Raw genomic sequence first — 23,413 nt, forward strand, 5'->3', positions numbered from 1 at the left:
CATTTTAAGATATTTTAAATGCATTATTTGTGTTTCAAAACTATTATAATAAATCCTGAATTATAATTTTCCTCACTAGCTGAGGAACTTTCCTCACTAGCTGAGTCTAGTTAAAATTTGCTTTAAGCAACATTTGCTGCACACATGGTTCAATGCTTCCCCTGCCTTGATTTCTTTTTCTATAAAAAGGATTTATTTTCAACTTCCCATTCCTGTAAACTTATCTTATAAGGACCAAAAGACTTTATTCCTATGGGATTTTTAAAGTACAGTAAGTGTAGAATTTGCATATTGTTAAAAAACATACACTGTTATTACTCCTAAGGGACAATTTTATGTGAAACTTTTAAGTTTTGAATGTAGCATAGGTCATTACAGTAGCTGTAGTATGTATTAGTTGAATAGTCAGACTTTTCAAGGGAAATCTTTTGCACTGCTATATTGTGTGCTGTGATTGTCACACCTCTTTAGTTTCCCTCTGAAATACATTAATTTTTTAATAAAAATGTGTTTGATGGACTTATTGCAGAGTCATGTTCATTCTGAATTTTGCTGAAAAAATGTTTTCTACCTTCTTTGTTCCTTCCCAATTTTACATTAGGAAACCCACCTTTTGAAATATTCAGACACTGTGTTCTAAAATACTTAGTTTTAATCCTGCAAAACACTAATCAGAACTAAGAGGGGGAAAATAGAGAAAATGTTGTCTGAAAGGATAACAAAAGGAAAAATTACCAAAAAGGAAAAATGTAACAGTGCACTTTTGCAGTGAGATAAATGGTAAAGGATTACAATACGTGGCTCAAAAGAAAAGAAATAAAATACCAGGAAGCATTCTCACGTCACTGTGCATTACATTTCTTTCCAGGTAATGCCTGCAAAAGTTTTCCTAACATGCATAGCTAGTTTTCCAACTTCATTTCTCTGTAAAAGACATGGGTTATGCTGTCTGGTTAATCTTAGCTTCTAAAAGAAATTATTTATTATGTATACCATTTTGTTTCACAGGAGTGGATTTTCCTAAGTACAGAATTGCCTTTTATACTCCTTCGCTTATGCACGCCTATTCCACTTAAATTGATAAATTACCAAGCTTAGATTTAAACTCTAGGAAATTTTCGGAAAACAAATTCCAGTTCTAACTTGGGATGAACATCAGAAAAGGTTGCAGAATTGTAGTCTCCACCTGTGCCTTTCACAGTACCCAGAGCTTTTCTGTGAGTGGCTACAGGCATATGTGTACATTTGCACAGGGCATTGTTTCTGTATCTGAGGAGCTGAAATGGGACACATGTTTGATCTAATTGTACCCACAAGACAGTGGTCATGTGTCCTCTTGTGCACGTTGGGTGGTAGAAATGGTCAGAATATGTTCCAGGCTCTTTATTCCTTTTGGGTGTCTGAGTCAAAGTGTTTTTCTATAGTGGTGTTTGTTTTTCTTGGTTTTTTTTTTTTTTTAAACCAGGCAGCATCTGTCTCTTTTTGCCTGACTTAATATTGGTATTATTTTCAGGTTTTGTTTCATCTCTCCTTAAAATAGTTCTAATTTTCAGACTAGGTAGTTTTCTGATGTTTCGAAAAATTAAAAAAAAAAAAAAATTCTTACACAACTGATTTTAAATATGTTTGGATGCATTTTTTTCTATGATTTGTACTTTTTGGGAGAAGAGCTTTGTCAGGAGAGGTTTGCAGTGTGTTCAAACTTCAAACTAAAACAGGAAGAGCTTCATTAGTTTTGTACAGGTATTTCTTGTCCTTGTGGTGACCTACTGTGATGCAGCTGATAGAAATGTGTCTGGAATGTGTTCTGGTCAGGTACTCCAGAAAGATCTGTACCTGGCTGTCAGCAGATGAGGCAGGTAGGAGATGCACAGTTCCCCAAACAGGTCCTAGGTAGCTTCTGTGTTCTAGCTCACTGTTTGGTGTCCGTGACTCCTATTGAAACAAACAAAATTCAAACAAACAAGGCTTAAAACAAGATCTCTTCTTCAAATGGATCTAATGAGTTTTGAATTTTCTAGCAACAAAGGCTGTACCTATAGGTAGGTTCAAACTCCAGAGACAAATAGCTTTATTAAAGCAGTAGACCACTCTTTTTGTGGGGATGTTGTGGGGCATGATGTGTATTCATGTGAAAGAAATTACTGCTAACAGACGCAAGGCTGAGTTCTCCCATATAAACATGAAATGTTTTTCCTTCATCCATGTTTTTTTCTGCAAATGGCATTTGAAGCTGGCAGCATAATTGTGCCATTAGCTTCAAATGACTTGCAAGTCAGAGGCAGTCTTTTTGCTAGTTTCCTCCCCCTTCTCAGCATTTTTGTGACAGGTAATCTTGATTCCAAGCTTTGTGACGTTGGAAAATCTCACTCTAAAGAATACTGATTGCTATTACAGAAGGTTACAACATCTGTTTTTGTTTGTTCTTTGTCCTTCATCTGTATTTACATGCATTTATTGAGAAATTTTTATGAGTATCTTCTTTCATAAGAATCAGTTTTTCTTTTATTTTCATGTTTTTATTTTTAGTGCGGAGCAATGGCTGTTGTGAATGGGCTTTGTCTGACACTTTGGTCTGTGGTGTAGACATCCACAGCTGAGAAGTATTGTAATGTTCCTTTATAAGCATTGGGCAGAAACAGTGACCTGCAGAGACATTTAATGTAATCCTCAGATCTAGAAAGAATGGATTTATGTTATTTCTATATGTGCTGTTTTCTTTCAATTTACCTTAAAAGGTTCTAGACCACAGTCTTAGGCATGGATATTTGTTTATACTGTAGGTATCTAACACTGAGCTTAATTCTTCTTCTTCCAGAGAAAATGGCTTTCATGTAGCTGTTTTCTGGTGTTGACAAGGAATTCACGGAGGAGCTCTGTTTGGGACTTAAAGTGAATGCTTGTGTGTCCAAGTCTAAATTCAAAGTGATGATGTTATCTTTAGCTGTACCACTGTGTCAACATAGTAGTTGAAAGATGTCTTCAGATGTTCAGAATGCTCATTTCCAAACCATGCTTCATAAGTCATGTCTGCAGCTTATGGGCCAAAAGTGTTAGCAGCAGAATATTTTATTACTCTGCTGCTTCATCTAGAGCACAGTGATCCTGGGCCTGAGAAGTGATTAAGTATTTTTCTCTTCATGATTGTCTTGGTGAAGGCCCACTCTCCCAATCAGATGCAGAATGTTCAAGAAGTCTACTTATTACCAGAATTTTGTGTCATTTCATGCTGCTAAAGGTTTTAGAACTTGAGCATCGGGAATGGCCTGCTTCTGAATTCAGGGAGCCTCCTGCAGAGTCTCTACTTGTAGTACTATCTCATATATGTGAGGTCATACAGCTGCTAGCATTTTCTTTTGGACCCAGATAGTAGATGTGGTGTATTATGGCTGCTTCTGAGCGTTCCTTGGAAGGTTTTGATTTTGTTGATCTGAAGAGTCATTGAGTGTCTGCACGTCTTTACATTTTCAGTCACTGAGCATTTTGGTAAAATACAATTTTTTTTCCAGGGCCAGTGGATTTTGTGTGCAGCTTCAGCAGCTTTGCCTCATTTTGAGGTTCTGATTCCCAGTGGAACATTAACCTACTATTTATTTTTAAGGGGCTGTAAACATGTCCCTAAAATTTTCTAATGGAAGAGATTCTCCAGAATGAGAATGAGCCAATATGTGCATCAGTGACTATATTTCATGGAGTCCTAGAATCGTGGAATGGTTAGGATTTGGTACAACCTTAAAGATCATCTAGTTCCAACCTTCCTGCCATGTGGGACATAAGAGAAAATAATGCTAAATAGCAGAAAAAGTACATTTCAGTGATGGAGTGAGAGGTGATTGAGGCAAGAATGGTAATGTTGAAAACATACTACAGGAAAATGCTCCAAATTGAGAGGGCTAAAGAACCCTTACATTTTTGTTGAGTGTAGCAAATCAGTCTGTTGCTTTATTTCAGGTAATAGTGTGTATATTGTGAAGAAAAAGTAATTTACTGACTTTGCTATAGTTTTTGTAAAGCATTCTAGTTGACAGTGGATTATATTGTCACAGAGGAATGTATTTCCCAAGCAAATGTCCTTTACTTTGCCCTACCAAATGCCTGTCCCCTCCTGTTGCTCCTCCCAGTTGAAAAGTAAAAGGTATTGAAAAACAGTGGAATCACTTAGTGAGCTCTGTCAGCAGAATATGCAATGTGGGCTTGTTTGTATTGTGATGTATGAATATTGTCTACATGTTTTTTGGGTCACTGGCCATGTGTCAATTAGTGATTCACTCTAAGCTTTGTAAATAAAAAAATTTAGAACATTCAATTTTTGAACACATGTTTTCTGTGGTTTTAATATCTGCGTGATTTTGAGTAGCTCTGATTTTGATGGGAGCACATGGAATCACTTTATTAAATATTTTGAAACTAAGAGATAATTAGATAAAAATATATTATTTTTTCCTGTCATGTTGTGGAGTGAGATATAAAATTAAATCATGTAACAAGTCCCAATTATGTTTAATTTCAGTGTAAGCAGATTCAGCTCTTACAAGAAGAAATCCAGTAGGCACACAGTTCCAACCTACCAACTAACAGCTTGTACTCTGATATTCTGTAACTAAGTTTTAAAATTATTATTTTTATGCACCAAAGTAATGATTTTCCTTTTTTTCTTTTATTATTTTAAACAGGACAAAGCGAGCTCATGTCCCACTAACAGAATGCATTTTTGAGCTCCCTAATTTGACAGTTCAAGCAACAAGAGCTCAAACCCTTCTGCTTCAAACTATTTATCAGAGCTGGTGTCATCCTGTTGGAAACGTCAGTTCAGTGGTGGTAAATGAAGCTTTACTGAATGAGGTTTTCCAAACTTCAGGTAAATAATCAATGTTTTTGGTTATTTATTGTGGTAGAGAACACTGTTAGTGAGTGTGCATACAATTATATCCTTTAAATCTAGGTTTTTACCTATAGTATCTAACAGACAGAGTTTGTTTGGGTATTTTTTGTGTGTATATGGGTATTTATAGCTTTTATTTAAAATCCAGGATGTAAGCTAAGCCACCCAGCTTCACTCCTTGGCACCAATTTCTGGATGCATTTAATTTTCCTGTACAGGATAATTTTTCCATGCTTCCCTCATCTGAAACATCCACTTTTGCTGCCTTATATGGTACAATGTTATTACTGCAGGATCATTCAGAGGTGAAACTGGATTATTAAGGGCTTTATTAATCAATGGCATACACTGAATTCTTTAGGAAGGCTGCAGATGTTTCTCATTATTTCATAAATAAATGTTACTTAACTGTTGTGAAATTGCTGAAGATATGCAAGTGTTGGTGATGATTACATAAATAATGGAACTTGTTATCTGTTGTCCTTTTGCAAAACACCCATTTTTGCAAAATGGATTTTGGGAATAAATGAAGGATTTTGAACAATTTATAGAGGAAACCAGAGTTTTCAAGTGCATAAAGGTCATCCAGAAAATGGGTTTTTTTTGTTTTTCTTCAATTTCTATGCAGGCTAGAATAATTTAGTGCTGTTATTGTTTATTTGTTGTGAGTAAACCCATAACAAAAATAACAGATATTTTGGAATATCCATCATTGCCAGTCTTGGAGAATGTGTTAGGATAATGATTGAGGTGTAGATAATCTTTCTTTGAAGCAGAGTGGTGGATTAGACTACTGCAAGTCTTTTAGCCCTGCTTTTCTCAATCCTATCCTTGTTTTTCACTCCTCCTATTTATTGAAGTTAAATCTGTGTTGATCTAATGTTGCAAAAGAACTGTTGTATTTTCATGTAACTCTTGGAATAACTGTTTCAAGTGTTTAGGTTTTCCTTCTTTCATAGAAGTCACTTTTGTCTTTATTCCTTCATTCTGTGTGGCTCACCTAAGGATGGGATTGTGACGTTTTATTTTCAGGTTCTGGTACTTGTGAAGTTAGCGGGTTTACAATCCACACCATGAGAAATCTGAAAATATGGTTGTTTGATCACTTCAGATACTCTTAGGGTTTGCACAGTTTCAAACTGACCTGTTCTATTATGTAACATGTTTCAGTCCATCAGTTCAATGGACTGTGAAACAACTCTGCAAACAGTATCTTTGCAGAATAGAAATCTGGAGCACACATTTTAAATACTTCAAATAAAGTCAATGAACAATGTAATACACTTGTTTTGATCTTCTCTCGTTCATAGCTTAACGCTTCACCTGGTAAATTTTACACTTCTGTAGTTGTACTTGGCATTAACTAGATTGAAGGCAGCTTTGTGTTCAAGGCTATGAAGTGATTGCTGTCAATCCTTTTGTCCTGATTTTTGGCTTGGTTGATTCTGTAAGCCTGCCACCTTTTGTTGAGATACTGTTGTGCAAAATTTAGTATCATGCCTTGTTGAAAGTCATCCTTGTAATTAGGATCAGATTGCACATACTTTAACCTCTATGTGTATAAGCCTCTAAATATGTTTGCACAGGGAAGTTGAAATTTCAGCTTTTCTTTTGTCATTTTTCTTTTTTCTTTCTTTTTTTCCTTTTTTTTTTTTTTTTTTGTTTTAGCTATGAGGATAATGCCATCAGTAAGGAACTTGTCAGTAAACAAGGCACATCTGTTAAACACTTTTACTTACATTCAGCTTAGTTTCTTCAATGTAAAACAAAAGCTGATGAATGTTTCTTGAATCCTTGTTTTGAGTTCCTGCCTGCCACTGCATACCCTTGGGTTTGTACAGAGTGGACTTACACAGCTCGTGTGCTGGGCCTGGCAGTAGCCTGACAAGGTATTTGGGCTCTCCCTCCTGCCACTGTGTCTCCAAGAATCCTTGTGGGTGAACAGATGAGCTTTTCTTGTGTAACCTAAACTCTCAAGAAAAAAAATTGCCTTTTTTCGATGGTATTGTGTTTTCCATCTGACCACAACTCGTTTTTGGCTATGCAAATAAGTAATATTTCAAGAAAATAGCTTTCCATCCTCATGGTGTTGTGGATTGATTGTTTCTTTGATCAATTTAGTACAAATAATGGAAGTATAAACACTTTTTTTTTTATTGCTCTTTGCTTTTCTTCCTTGTCTTTTTCTGATTATGTTTATATTAAAATGTAGTGTTCTTGCAGGAAAAATCAACAGTATGCTCAAAGATTCCCTTTCCTTCACTTTGTCCTATTTTTAAGGGAATCTTTTTCTCAAAATTAATTACTTACATTCTGCTGTTGCAAAGAACCATAAACTATGTGTTTCATGAATTCAGCAGCCTAAATTTTCTTCTGTGTTTATGTTTTCAAACTTCTAAAAGCTGTCTTTCTAACTAATTAGAAATATAGCAGGACAAACAGCTATGTCTCTATCCAGTTTTTTTATCCCCTGTTAAAATTAAATAAAAAAGCCCTCCCTATACATGACATTATTCTGGCAAAAAGGGGAAAAAAAAAAGGGCGTATGTAATTTGTCTTCTGTTTTTAATGATCTGCTGTTATCCTGAGGTTTCCAGCAAATCTGCCAGCTACAAGCAGGATCACAGGATTTTATGCATTCTTGATACTCAGTGCAACAACATGCATCTGTGAATGAAATGTGTCCTCCTATAGAAATGGTCTAGTTACTAGCTACCCGCCCAGATCTGTTCTACCAGTTTTGAAATATAGTGAGACTTGAAATTTTTCTTCTCTAGGTAGCTCCTTGCACATAGTTAGTCTCAAATGTGTTTGCCATTTGTTTGCATAGCTTACTACTTTCTCAACTGCCTATGCTTGTATTGCCACTCTTTGTGTGTGATTGAACAGTATTATCAGACTGAAACAGTTGTTGCTGAGCTCTTTATGTCTTTGTTAGGCTTTGTGCCAGGTGCTGTTGAGAGTGTTTGGCTTCCTTAACATATCAGTTCAGTATTACTTGAACTCAAAAGGGATACTGCAAACCTTTGTAACTCCTCAGCAAAGATATTTTTTAGCAGGAATTATGCTAAAAGCATAGTTGTATGCTTTTTCCAACACAGCCATCTCTTCCAGTTTTAAAACTTTATCACTGAAACTTACAGCATGGTCTTAGATGCTCTGTAGGAGAGGACAGATAAATTAGGGGAATAAAGAAATAAAAAATGAAAAGGAAGAAAAACATGAGAATGAGTATCATGTAATAAAATGGGAAGAGAACTGCAGAGGAAGATAAAACAAGAAGAAGCAGGTAGAGAGAGTTAAAGTAGAAAAGTAGTATAAAAGGTAAGAAAACCAAAAATTAACAGGAAGACAAGTACAGATAGGTAAGTTGTAGGAGGGGGGAGAGTCCAGAGAAGAACACATGAGCAATGGCCCTTTCACCTGCTGTGGAGAGGCTGACAAGGTACAAAGACCCCTTTGGTAACCTGTTAGCCAGGTAATGGCTGGAAGACATTTATGGATCTAGTTTTAAAAGGGAGCTCTACACTGTGTGTTTCCACAAACATACGAACAGAATTTATTGCTAGTAGCTGGGGTTCTGCCCTAAATTTTCATGTGGAGCAGAAATGTGTTCTTGCTCCAAAACGTCTTTCAAAGATTATTGAGGCTGAAGTTGGTCTCGGGATTCAGAACATCCTCTCTTAGCTCTATCCTCTACAAATTCTTCTTGGTAATAGATTAATGGAATACCAGAAAGGGCAGATTGCTTGAAGATTAACACTCTTCTGTCCCTGATCTACTTTACTCCCCTTGCTCTTCCGAAACCTTTTCCCACTGGGAGAAAGACATTTTGCTCAAATATTTACTAGTTTGTTACTAGATTGCTGTCTTCGTAAGATTATCTGAGATTTTGTCTTTTAATTAACTTGCCCAAAGGCAGGCTGTCTGAAAAAAAGAATAAAATTTGAAGGCTCAAAAGCAAGTTGTGTGTGTTTGGTTTCTGACAGAATTTAAAAATGAAGTGCCTGTGCTACCTAAAATTTGTATTTGTCATACATATTAGTAAGGTCTCTTATCTTAAAGCTTCCAGTAAATGATGCATACAGTACTGTGATTGATTGAGCTCAGAACTCGTGGAGCACAGACAAAATGAGTATGTCAAGAAAGGTGCATGATTTTTAGACTAGAAATTTTTTATAAACATGTTTAAATATTATGTCTGTCTTAGCTTGAGATGATTTAATTCTGCTAAGAGTGAGATTTTAATTATAAAATGTATAGAATTTAATGGAATTTCTGAAAGCACTTAATTCCCTTTGTTGCAATTAGACCTTTTGTAATCCATATATTTTTATGCCTAGTTGGTAAAAATTCTTTTTAGGGTTCTTAGAAGCCAAGATAGTTAAAAAAAAAGATAATATAAACAATTCAACTTACTACTTGAATAAATTGACTTTTTCATTCAAGTACAAGCTTGATGCATACTGCTTGAAATAGTTGTGCAAGAACAAAAAGAATAGAAAACTTAAAATAGATGGGAATACGAGTGACAAAATGCAGCATAACAGACGGAAAGCAAAACAGCTGCAAACAGCTTTTTGGTCCTCTTCATGGGTCAAGAAAAAGCATTACTAACTTTTTAATGCATTACATCTAAAATAAAAAAAAATAGCACAAAAGCAGTCTTCAAACCACATGTACCTCTTTGGAAATTCATGTTTTGGTTTAATTTTATAATCCTTTTGGTATACAAGCACAACAGCATGTTACATGTCAGTTAAATATTAGATCTTATGCTTGTAAAACATCCTGATTTTGCATTTCAATAGCTATAAATGTGAAAAAGAATGATTTGAAATACATCATGCTTTCTTCATTGTTGCATGTATAGATGTTAATATTATTACAATTATTATTATACAACTTTTAAAGTGAAAGTAAGTGTACAAAATACCAAAATATTAGGTAAAGGGTACCAGTTAAGATCTTTCAAAGGTTGAGTATGATTAATCCTATAGAGTAATTTTACTGGGTATTTTTTCCATTATTTGTTAGTAAGTACCTGAAGCACTCAGTTTCTAACCATTTCAGCCTGCCAAGAAAATACATACACAGTCACACATGGCTTTAGTTTACTCTGGAAAACTGGAACTTGCTACCACTTTTTCCTTGTCCTATTCAGGTAGTTCATTATTTTGTTGACAGTTCGGTTCCATTAATCTGGTATTTTTGGGAAAATTGCTTGCAGACCTTACATTTCTCTACTGAAGGTGATCAAATAGGCATTGAATCCCTCATGTAAATGATGTCTTAAAGTTAAAATAAAATCTATTTTCCAGAAAGTAACTGTAAAACTATTTTATGCAAGATTTCATGTGGGATACCTTAATGGTTGAATAATAAATTTTACCTCATAAAAATGAAATTCAATAATACAGTAGCTTTCTCAGCGCAGTAGCATCTGGTTGAATCTCATGAGAGCCAATATTTTCCAACTCATTAGGATCATGTCGTTCTGTATGTCGTCAACATTGACTTAGCCAAGCTACCTTTACTTACATAACCGCCAAACTATTAAATAGGTCTCTTGTGGAGTGAAGTCAAATATTCCTCTTATTTTGCTTTTGCCTTGGAAGAAGAGAAGAAAATGTACATACTGTAGCATTTAAACATCTGGTCTAAACCACATCAGGGTAACAGTGAGGAAAGTAACAGGATTCAGTATTCTTCCCAGGTGTACATATAAAAAAGGGTTGTGGAGCTGCTGCATAGTTCTTTTAACCACTTAGGAAAAAGACTAAAATAAGTTACTTGCCTTTCTAATACCCCTGTTTTTAAAACTAATTTTTCCTCTTGTCTGCTCCCTTGCCACCAAACTCCAAAACACAAAAGCCAGCAAATCCCAGCATTTCAAAGTTTAGCGGTAATGCAGGTTGTTCAGCTCTAATCACCTCCTTGCAACATACTGGTATTTAATCTCTGTTCCATATAACATGGTCAGTTTGGCATTCATTTTGAGGGGTATGAACTGAAATTTCTGTCTAAAATTGAAGTGTTAGAGTGTATTCTCTTAATTGCTTGGGAGTGGCAGGACACAGCTGTATGAAACTTCCGCAGTATAAACAGTGTAGTGTCTTGTGTGGGTGATTACCCACATGTGTCCTCATCCATCATGAGGATGGCCCAGAATGCAGTGTGTAAATAGTATTATTGTTATATTTTGTGCATTTCTGTGAAACTCTGGTAGATTATCAACTCTAATTTCAGATGGAAAAACAGCATGGATAAGTAACCTAAGCACAATTTCTTTTTTAGCTTAATTCTTTAAGCTTAATATAGTTGTGTATAAGGTTTTATTTCATCTTATGGTAAACATTTTCAGTGATATTCTTAAGTCGTGAACTGACTTGCACTGAAAGGAGATAGGTGGGACATTTTATTGTTTCAGTACATAATCAGTGACATTTCTCTTGTTGAGTATCTGAATAAATCCCCTGCCAGAAGCAGTGGTTCTTTTGTGGCCTGAACTGAGGAACTGTCATGGAAAGTATGCACTGAAACTAGTAATTATGATTGCTTTTTTGTTTTTTCCTGATCTAATTAGTATACACTAGTAAGGTTTGAAATTGAACCATACAGTATTCTCTTCAAAGAATGGGAGTAGGCATACTTAATGCATTCGTAGGAGCGTAACTTTGATATGTAATGTTGTGCTAAAGAATCTAATGTACTTAAAAATCCACATGAGACTTTTTAAATGTCTGTTGTGTTAAAAGTGAATATATACATACTGTCAACAGCACAGTGAAGAAAAAGAAAAGATTAAAAAAAAAATCAGTAAGTTGTGAAAGGAATACCTGCATGCATGAAATCCATAGCTGTACATAAATGTACATAAGTTTCTTAAGTTAAATTGTTTCAGAATTGCAGGAAAGCTCAGTTTGGCGTGTATGCTGAAATTAACAACAAACTCTTGAATATGTTGGTGGGCTACCAAAAATCCAAGACACCTAAGCTTAGAGCTATAAATCATGCCCTTGCTCCAGAGTCTGTAGTTTATTTGCACAAATAGCAATGGAAGCTGTGACTGAGAGCACCTGTTTTGTTTGTTCAGCTGCTAGTTTGATGTTATTTCTTGTTCTTGCATAGCAGGGAGGTAGGCTGCCTTTTTTGCCTTGTTCTAGCTGCTAGGTAGTGCATCAGGTGAAAAACTACAGGAAGGTTGAGAGAGTGGCTTCTTTTCTAAGAACAATAGAGTATGTTGAGCCTAAACTACTGGAACTCAGTGTTATGACAAGAAGGCTAGGAAGAACATAAGTCTAGAATCTGCTGCATAATAGGAACTGGGAATTTCTGAGAAGTGTTCAGAGCACACACAAAAGAAAACTTCAGAGATAACAGAAGGAAAGGTTATTTTTTTGTGGAAAGGCCCAGAGTACTTGTCAAATTTAGAATGAACCTGGTAACCATAAGTGGTGCTGAGACAAGAATAAATCACGAATGAGAAGGCCATAGCATTTTCTTGACATCTGTGTTTTTTAAGAAAAAGGTTAGTGCAGAGGTTCTGCAGAAGAAGTATTGATGCCAATCACTGCCATTTCCTGAACACTGCTCTTCAGAAGAGCAGAAGGAAGCTATTTCTTTGTACCTGGCAAAAAAATAATAGGGTTGTCAGGAAATTCAAGTTGGAAGTGTCTACAGGAAGTCTCTGCAGTTCAGTCTTCTGCTAAAATCCAAGTCAATTATGGGATCAGAATAAGTTCTTTAGGGCTGTACTCAGTCAGGTCTTGAAAATCTCCAGGGGTAAAAACACCCCATCTCTCTGTGCAACCTGTGCCACTGCTTGACTGTTCTCAAGGTGAAAAAGCTTTTCGTCCATTGCAGGCAGAACCTTTAATATTTCAGTATATGAAAGTCTTTCATCCTACTACTGTGCACCTCTGTTTAGAGCCTTCATCACAGGCTTTTCATACATATGGGAAGGCTCTAATATGTCAAGTGTGTCACTGTTGTTTGACCTTATTAAACATTAAAACAAAACTACAACTGAGAAATCCTAACTGGTATTAAGAGTCTGTGATGCTGACTCTGAAATTCTTTTCCTGTTCTAATTCTCATGCCAACTAGATTTAAGCTGAGTGTTGATGTATCAGCTCATACAAAATCGATCATGCTATTGTCTGATTAGTGAGTATACCATGGCATGATATATGGCATGACTTAATTCCAGCTCAGAATATAACTCTGTGCTTGTTTGACCTTTTTTGAAATTCCAGAAGTCACTATCTTTCCTTTCCCCCTTCAGATTAAAGAATCCTATTTTGTAGGATTTTAGTTTATTTAGTGAGATATTCTGAGAGGGAATGAAAATGCATACAGGTGCTACAGCACAAAGAAATTATCTGTGGTTTATGTCCATTATGGTATAATGTTTTCTGTTCATGGTTTTATTGGACTTTTTTTTTATTATGTTTACTTATTTATTTTTATTTATTGAAAAAACTTAAATCACTTTAAAAGAATTTAGAATGCCTGATATCACCTGTCTTCCTCCTTTTTCTTCAGAACGAGACATTTCACAGTTTGGAAAGTAACAGACTAATTAGAGGTTTTGATCTTGATAAGGCAAGAAATATCAACAAGGAAATTTTTAATGGAATAGATTATTAAGGAATGTGAATTAAAGGAGAAAATAGTAAAGATAAAATTGAAATATTCCTGTGAGGAACTTATTGTAGTAAAAATGTGTTTATTGTAGTAGTACTGTAGTAGTAGTAATAATCTTTAGGGAAAAAACCCCCAAGGCATACTCAAAAGTAGATAGGCTTAAAAATAAACATCAATTAAACATGGTAGAAGCATGTTTTCTGTTTGCAAATATGTAGTATTGATGGCTGATCTTGAGTATTAAGTTTATGTAGTATGTATAGTCTTGATCAAATAAAAGTTGTACTGAGTTGAAGTCATGGGACAGATTCCAAGTGTTGGACTGCTGCTTAAAACTTATTAGTGTCTACAATACTAAGAGTTAAAAAGTACTAGTATTCTCTAAAGTTACTTTTATGTAATGAACTCTAGTGAGTGGTATGGAAAACTGCTTTCCATTTGTGAGAGTACTTTGTTTCTGTGGCAAGGTAAGATGATAAATACCAATGGTATTCTTGCCATGGAGATACCATAGCATTATGTACTGCAATAGTGATTTTTAGTCTGATGTCCCATGTGATTTCTTACTATATTAAATCAGGCTTTTAAAAAAGATACATACCTTGTAATTATTTTAAACTTAGCTATTATAGATCCAAAACCCATTTTTTAATTGCATGGATATTCAAGAAAAATACATTCTTCTCCAGGAATGTATCATGTGGGAGAGTTGTTAAGCTGTTAAAAGTGCAGACTGTATGAGGAGTAATTATTGTGTTTCTTGCAGTCAAGAATAATGTTTTTCCTACGTGTCTCGTCCACCTCACAGTCATGGAATATAATTAATACAAGGTTCATGTAATAAGGTAATGGTAAGGACAGAAAGTGTATTTTTACTGGAAAATACTGAGCTACAATTATAGCAGCTCTTTGCCCATTAATTTTGCAGTTAGTGTTATGTCTCTAAAGGCAGGCAGGTTTTTTGGAGAAAAATTCTACCAGAGGTAGAAATATACAGTAACATAAAAAGGTAGTAATGATAAGGCAGACAAAGTCAATGAAACATTGGCTTCTCAGGAAACTACAGTAAACAAGAAAACTCTTAAATTAACATTCTGCAATTCTGATTTTGCTATTGGAAAGTAATTATTAAGGAACTAACGTAGAACAGGATGCATTCTGTTACAGTGTAATGTAATGGTATTCAGTGAATGTCCCTTCTGTTTGTGTAAAGCATAATAGAAAAATTAAAAATGGCACGAGCAGATGCAGCTGCTTTGATCTTGCTTTGAATTGTTGTATTACCGTAGGCACGTACTCCTTACTGTGTGGTATTATAAAGATATGTATCACACTATGTGAAACATTAATGAAAATCTTGGAGTCTAAGGAGATGTCAGAGGTTTATGTATAACCACAGCTCCTGGATTTTGATATCTTTGTCTTAAGAGAAATAACAGCTCTTATATCTGCTTAACATTCTCCAAAAAATACTTTGTAATAGGTCTGCTGGATAGTCAAGGAAAGTATTCAGAACTATTTCCAGAAACACTTTTTTTTTTTCCTTTTTTTTTTTTTCTGCTTTGTTTTGTGTGTAGCATGCTGAACGTATCCAGCTATTACACTGCCTTATGCTGATTTCACCCAGTGTGAGGCCATGGCTTTGTTGCTGTGTCTTGCTCATGCTCTTTTCCTACTTTTACGGTATTTTTGTCAAATCCTGTGATAGTCAATCATTTTCTTTATTGAACATCTTGGTTCCAGTCTTTATCCACTGTCCTTTTGATTTGCCTTTTTTTTTTTCTTTAATAAACTGCAGGGGACCTTATCAGTTAGGTATGGATAGGTAGAATTCTCTCTTGCATGGTAGTTTCAAATGTTTTTCTCATTAACAATGCTTTCTCTGAACTGCGGTTTATGGTAAGCATTTTCCCTTCCTCCCATCAGTTATTGCAGGACAGGGGAGTGACTAGAAAATACAGAAATTAAGAAGTGCAAGTCTCAGCTAGTGTTATAGAAATGTTTTAAATCTTGACTGCTGGAAAGGGTGTTTTGAACTATTCCAGTCGTTATTCAAATTTTCTGATTTAAAAACATGGACTTTTTTTCCCTCCACCTGCTGTTGGAAGAAGAAAAGCTGAGTTGCTCTAAGGGGTCTGATCTTGTTGAGAAGCTACATTTAGTTCTTCAAATAAATTGTCACCATAGTGGGATTATATTGTAGTCTGTTTGTGGTTTCTGTGCTAAGTGAATACTGGATGATTTAGAGTGAAATGCAAGAATTCCAGCATTATAGAAGACAGCTATATTAATACCTCTGATGAGACTTGGAGTTCCCTTCATATGATAATTTGGGTTTTACCTGGCTTGTGTGACATACCGCAGCTGGATATAGCACTTCTGTTATGTCAACTGCTTTATTCTTTTATTAGTTATCATTTTCATTCTCCTGTATGTAAACCCAAATTTTTAATGTAGCCAAATACCAGGTATTTTAGTAATTGGAATTAGCACAGAAAGTTTTCAAAGTAGTAATGATTAAAAATACTAATTAATCACTTGCTTTACTCCAAGGCAAGAAGCCCAATGAGAGTTTTCAAACTGACTGAAAGCTTTACTAACTATTTTAGGAAGTCAAGGAGTCCATAAGATTTCCATTTTCATCTATCTCCCCGAATATTTTCCTTTCCTTTTTCTGTCTTTTCAAAGAAAATGTTTTAGGAAAAATCAATTTTTTGCTGTCGCAGTATCAGCCTATTTAGAGTAAGCTCAGTGGACTGTACTCAGAAGTTATCTGATGTCTTTCGGTTTCTGTTTGGATAGCAAAAAATCCATTCTCTGAATGTGGATGTGCCTGTTGTTTGGTAGATGGGTCCATTCAGCTTTCTTACTTTGTGTTTTCTGATATTTTCGGTTTTGATAGACTACACTAAATTCTGTTCCTCTCCTTGAACGATTGTGTCAGCTCAGAAACTCAAACCTCAATTAAATTTTGAGATGCAGAATTACTCTTTTTTCAGTACCTTCAGATTTGTGTAAAATAAATCATTCATCTACAGTGAGTTCAACAAAAGAAGTTAAATAAGAACTTGATTTAATTGTTTGCTTGATAAAATGGAAATTTTCAAATTTCTACATGTCCAGAGGATGCCTAGAGTTAAAGAATAAAATAGGAGTTTTGTCAGAGGGACTTTGGATATCACAAGAGTCTGTTGTGATTTTTGTGATCAGATGTGAGTCCATTTTTACCCTGTAGAATGGAGAAGAGTGGCAGCCCTGCCTTCCAGGGGAACACTTACCTTCCATCAAAATAGTGCAAAAGCAAAATGATTTCTTTTGTTATGGTCTGTTACAAGCAAAGGAATTGGGAAGAGGGATGATGACTTATTTTATCTGTGTATTTATTTTTTAAACTAATCATATTTATACTTCCCAGGGTTTAAATGCAATTTTTAGTAGGTGCTTGACAATGAATATTGCTGTTGTAAGTGGTTATGACTGTGCTTGGTACACTCTGTCAGTAAGTGTCTGACTGGCAGGTTTAGAACTGTAATGTATACAATGTAAAACACCTGTCAGATACCTGTTATACTTAATCTTTTTGCAGATTCTTTTAGAGTCCTTCTTGGCTATTTAAAAACATAGTTTCTGTGTGTATTCAAGAGCTTTTCAAATGCAGTGGAATTGTGTTATAACAAAGATAATGTACAGTTCAGAGGGGTGAATGGCACTATTCTGGGCACAGTCTGAGGAAATTGCATCTAAAAATATACTGTTAGTGCCAACAAACCAGATCACTTCAGAGTCATTAAGAGTCCATAGATATTTATGTCTACTCATTTTAATCTGAGTGTAAGCTTTAAAGCAAAGCTTTGAGGCACTGACATAATGGCATTTGCAGTTCTGTTGAAAGCTCCTATGATTGTGTCTTGCTATAGCTCTCATAGCTCCTGGTTTCATCAGTTAACTCTGTATTCCGTTCACTGGGCTTAGATGAGGTGGTTGTGATCACCAAAGTGCTAAGCACTTGATCTTCTGTCTTTCAAGAGAGCTTTTTATAAAACTTGCTTTGATGTGTACTTCGTGTCCAGGCTACTTTCCCAGTGGGATTGCTTTTATGCCTCTGTCTATTCGTATGTTGCAGTATCCCATATGTTATCAATGAAACACAGCTTGCCAGCAGATTTTGAGCTTATCACCAAGGAAGTACCTCTACCATACTCAGCAATAAGAAAAACTACTTCTTTAATTCATAAAACTTGCCTTCTGTAAATTTGCACAAAGTCTTGAAAAATTCTCTTTACAGGTTCAGAATTTTTCCTAAATGCAAGGAAAAAACTATCTGAAAAAGGGAATAGTAGTGGACCAAACTATAGTCATGACCTCAATCTTCGCATCTCATGCCCTCCCACTTCCTTTGCTGCCTTCATTTGAATGATTTGCTGAGTTTGAATGTAAGCCTTTAGGCAAGTTACTTTCTAACAATGTCAGTAGAAAGCTGTTCTAACTTAAAAACTGGACAGGAAAATGATCAACAGAAAAGAGCTGGTGATTTTTACAGCATTGTAGTAAGTGCTAAAAAGTCCACATGCATGGTTATGAGATGAAATAAAGAAATGTGGTGCAGAGCATTCACTGAAAACATTTTTTTTTCTAATATTTTGTCTGTCAGGCATTCGGTCACATGCTGCATTTGCTATGGTAGCATTTGATGGGAAAATTGAGCTGCAGCAAAAGAAGCTGTGGATTTTATAACAGAATACCTTGAAGTGTGCATGCAAATAAAATGGATGATTTTCTGGAGAACTGAATTTGTGTATTTCTCTCCCTGTTATACACTGAAGCTGGTATAAGTTATGAAGGTTGTCATTTAGGTTTCTCTAATACTGTCCAATCTCTTTCTGGAACACATCAAACTGCACACGTGCTTCCAGGGTGAACATGAGACTATATTATTGTACCAGGTGGCTTTGTTCTTAAACTTTCAAAATGCCGTATCTATAGATTAATTAGATGGGTTTTTTTAGATTTTTTACAATTTTGAAATTCTTGTTTGCTGTAATGCTATAAGATTTATGTCTGTAGAATAAAAATTTCTCTCTGTGTCACATTCCTTAATGTCCTTTGCAGTTTGAAAGACCACTTCTACTGCTGTTTGTATATAATTGCACATGTTAATATAATTGAACATATTCTTATAATGTGTTTATTTCCTATGCATATATAGTACTTAAGACAGTTCTGTTGCAAAGAATGGAGAAACTTGAAGCTTTAATATGCCAGTCTGTGTTCATACGGCTATGAACTACAGTGTAAATTTTTTAACCAACTCTGGCTTTGCTTTGCTGCTGTTTTGAAACTGTTTTCATTATACTAAGTTGTAGTCTGTTAAGTCTTCTCATAATCTAAAGGGAAAAGATATGCCCTTCATTTCTGTAAAACCCACTTCAATTTTTTTCTATACACAGGAGTCATGCTGTATTTCATTGAGCTTTCTTGTTTTAGCAATTAGAAAGGTACTTAGTGCAGTTGCACTTGAAATCGCAGTTCAGAGCTTAAGTACCCTTATGGGTGCTTCCCTCTGTGAGTACTGCTTGCCAGGTGGTGTTCAGGAACCTGCTGACCATAGTGTCAGGATGCTTTCTTCTTTTTGTAAGCCATAATATCTGTCGTTCACTTTTTCTTTCACCTATATTACATACAAATATAACCTCCTGGCCAAGTCTTTGTGTTCAAGTGCAGAATCTATTTTGTTCTTTTCCTTTTTTTGTCTTCACTTTCCCAAATTTTAAGCACATAAACAAAAAGAGCATGAAATTGAGAAACGACTCCTGGGTGGTTCTACTTCAGATTAATGCTCTATGTTGTCTTGTCCTCCCAGAAATGTCAAAGAACAACTTGACTTCCAACTGCTGCTCAAGTCATTCTTTAGGAAGGCCACTGATTGTCTTAAGGTTTGTGTGGACTTTGGAGTGGGAGATGAGACTCATAACAGAAATTGCATTCAAACCTGAAAAAATTTCTTTGTAAGAGGCAAATCTGCTTGTATTTCATTCAACTGCATTATCTATTCAAAATGTGTCTTTCTGTCTTAGCAAAATGAGACACAAAATCTTCTGTTATCCAAAATAAATTCCATTTAAGAAGGTGCTTTTTTTTTTTTTTTTTGACAATAGTTCCTGACTGTAACAACTTTGTGAGACTGCAGGGGTTTTTTGATAGATTCATGCTGGTCTTTAGTTACAGAGGTGAAATCCTGTGGCCTGTATTTTAAAAGAATCAAGGCTGGATGATCACAAAGTTTCCTTCTTTTCCTGTTCATGTTGTGGTACTTGATGGCCCAGAAATTTTCTGTTTGAAATGTTTTCTAATTAAGGCCAGCTGATTTCTGAACTATCCTCTTGTTCAGGCTGTTTAGTGCAGTTTGCCTTTTTTAGGTTCTAGCTGAAGTATATTTTGCAATTTGTTTTTATTTTTCTTTACTAGCTCCTTTAAATGCAAGATATTAAATATTGGTAGGCTAACCTTCAGGAAAATTTTGTTATTTTATGGCAAATTGATTTGAAGTTAAAGAAGAATAATATAATTTCCTGATGATTGTCATGACATTAATCAGTGTAATCTTTAAAATGAAAAAAAGAAACCAAAAACTGAAACATCAAACATTCTGTTTTACTGTGACTTACCTATTTCATATGCTAGTGGAAATATAGCCTTCTCAGGAACTTATCAAGCAGCAGCTATCAAATAATCATCTTTATGTATTGCTGGTAATTGAGATATGTTGTGATTTTAGACATTGGCAAGAATTAACCTCTCTTTTTAATTGAAGATAATTGGTATTCTTTGTAAGACATTTATATTTAGCTGACTACCTCAGATATTTTTTGGTTTTCATAATTTCTTTTTGGCAAGGCAATCTTTCCTGTGACAAGGGGGAAAACACTACATATAAAAATGTGTCAGCAGCATTCTGCTTGCTCAAGGTGTTCTGTGGAGGAGATGGCTTGGGTTTGTATGATATCATTATTTCTAACAGAGCTGTTCATACTGTTCCCTTGCTACAAAACTTAGTGGTTTATGGGCTGCCATGTAATGTGGATAGAAGCCTTTTGACTGTTCAACTATCCTTGCTGTTGGGTTTGAAATGCGATTTTGTGGCACTGAAACCTTTGATGTCAGGAAGGTTAGATAACTTCTTTGCTTTCTGTCCTTGATGTGGACCATCAGCTTTATTAGCCTTGGAATCTGTGTTAGATGAATTCCTTAAGGCTACTGTGAGTTCCACGGGTTTTATCCTGCTTTTCACAGTGCAACACAATGTTGTGCAGTGCTACTCTTCTTAAGCTTTTACTTCCACACCTGTTTCTTTGTTGAAAAAAAAAAAGGCTTCCAGAATGTATAAGTGCAATAGAGTTCTCCTTTATATCATTCTCATCTGTGTTAAGAACTTTTTGATATTTCAGTTGTAGGACTCTGTTTCCCAACAAAAGTCATGTGACATCAGCAGTGAGGTGCAATAAGAGCTCTCTTAGGATTACTTAAAATAGAATGGAAGACTTTGATTATATAAGGTTGTGTGGCCTTGAACGTGATTTTTATTTGATATATGAGCTGTGACATAGCTATTGCATGACTGAGATGTGCCTGTAAGCGATGTAGTGTACAGATGGGGTTTCTCTGAAACAAAGCCAGCGACTAAATCTGAATGTGCTCATTTAAAGGGTAAAGAATACTTCATAAAACATATGGAAACATTTCTATGTTTTTTCATTAAGAAGGCTTCTTACTCCTTATGCATTTTTTATGATTGTTCATGCTAATGTGTAATTTACCTGAATCAAGGCTGCCTATGCACCAGTTCAGTTTAGTGACATTTGTATAGTGGTGTGAATATTTTATTTAAAAACCTACTAAATATACTTTTATTCCAAATACTGTTATTCCAAAGCTTTTCATCATTTCAAAGGTGAAATAGTCCTTTTCTCAGAATTGTTGGAAAAAACTCGCTATTGTGTATTGCAAAACACTTTTTTAGGAACAATATCAAACAATAGTAAAGGGGTTGTTGCACAGTAGGATTTGAATTAAATGGTTATTGGAATCCACTGGAATAAAATCCATAATTACATAAATTTGAACAAGAAATGCACACCAAATTTGTAAAAGAGGATCTCACTACTCAAAAGTATGGATGCTGAAAATGTGCAGGGACCATAGCAGCCCACAACTCAGCAACGGTTTTCTATGTCATGCTATGTCAATAGCAGAATTGAGCATCCAAAGCATCTGAGCTTCTGTGGTCTGTAATTACTTACAAGAACCTTGTGGAAGAAATACGTGATATTAATTTTTGTCATTTTGCGGGAAAAAAGAAAATCCAAAATTTCTAAACTCTAATTGCTAATTTTATCTACTCAGTTTATTGACAGGGATGTGAGGTGGAAATTGCAAAAAAGAAATTTTTCAATTCTGTGCTGCCACCTTATTTCCCTGATTAGACTGTGCTTTAAATTCAAAACATGCTTTAGCAATATGTATAGCATCTAAGATATTATGCAATGAACTTTTTTTCTACTATGATGTCAAATCTGTAGTGGGTTTTAACATTAAAATGTATTAAATTAATGTAGTGATGGCATTCATAGCTGCCTCATGTTTTCTTTGCAATTGTCATGTCTCTTTTATAATGGATTAAGAGTTTTTCTTTGTGCCCCGTCTGACCCATAATTACAGTGGGTTTGAGCCAGATTATTTTTACCTATTTTTTTAGTCCATCCATACCCCAATGGAAGGCACTAAGGTTCAAGAAACAAATACGTAAGACTTGAATCTAGCTCTTATGAAGTTATAGATAGTCTTACAGAAACTTCTGGCACCTGTTATTCTTGTACACCCTCTTGCAGTGCTTTGGTGCCAGATTTTGATTTGTAGACATGTTTATAAGGTTAGGAGGGTTTTAAAACCTCATCTGTCCTGTCTTATAAAGGATGTGATTTCCTTTCATTTTTAGGATACAGGACCGTACTGCTGTGTATAGGGGTGACACTCCCTTGATCTCCTGACAGCAGCTTTCCCACATGTATAGTCAAGCAGGTATATGAGCAGTTCATTCAGCTTGTAGGTGCAGTTGGAAGTTGTTCTTTCTGAGGGTTATTTTTCAGGCATTTTAGCCATTTTTCTGGTTTAAAATGTGCCCACATGAGCATGAGAGGCAACTCAAGGCAGAGGGGATCATGGCATTGCCCCAGTAGAAAGTGCCTCAAAGCTGAATGAATTTATAAGCTAAACTTGGTATCACTCTCTGCAGCAATCTCAAGCTCATATTTTAATGCATCAGATTCTTTTTCTTTATGAAGGATGTACAGTCTTGTAGGTTAAGATAATTTACATTCTTAGTGTGTTTAATATAATTATTAATACTGGCATTTTACTGTTTGCACTGAACTTCGGTAAATTGCACAGGATTATTTGTACTTCATCTATTAATGCTGAAATCCATGGTGTCTCAATGAAAAGGATGTCAAAGTTGATGAAATTTTACGTTCTGCTGTGCTGTAATGTACTTCTAGCGTTGTGCCAAAAATACTTCGTGTGTTACTTGGAGAGGTAAAACAGCTTCTCATGAATTTTTTCTTATTTACATCCCTACACTGAAAATTCACAAAGCAGAAATCTGCAGTCAGTGTGTAGGTGGGATCTAGTCTCTCAATTTTGAAGGAGGAACTTTTCATAATGCAGAGTTTTCTATACTGCTACTATTTGGTGGTCATTTCAGAAGACGTCACTACTTAGCCCCTCTTGTATGGTGAAATTTCTGCATATATACTGTTGTAAAAATTTAATCTGGTTTTTTTTTTTATCATAAAGAGAGGGGAAAATATCAACAGTGCAAGGCTGTCA

General features: G+C 35.2%; 1 protein-coding gene across 6 annotated transcripts in view; it reads left to right on the top strand.

Moving 5' to 3' along the window:
* VPS13B (vacuolar protein sorting 13 homolog B) overlaps positions 1-23,413 on the top strand; it is a 433,483-nt gene that overhangs the window by 88,386 nt on the left and 321,684 nt on the right. For all 6 annotated transcript variants that reach the window (XM_085053291.1, XM_085053288.1, XM_085053290.1 and 3 more), the window contains one exon: positions 4,674-4,858. In XM_085053291.1, coding sequence (XP_084909417.1) covers positions 4,674-4,858 — 185 coding nt within the window. The remainder of the gene's footprint in view (positions 1-4,673; positions 4,859-23,413) is intronic.

This window comes from Lichenostomus cassidix, chromosome 2, assembly GCF_008360975.1.
Source record: "Lichenostomus cassidix isolate B80296 chromosome 2, HeHo_3.0, whole genome shotgun sequence".
NCBI classification, from domain to species: Eukaryota; Metazoa; Chordata; class Aves; order Passeriformes; family Meliphagidae; genus Lichenostomus; species Lichenostomus cassidix.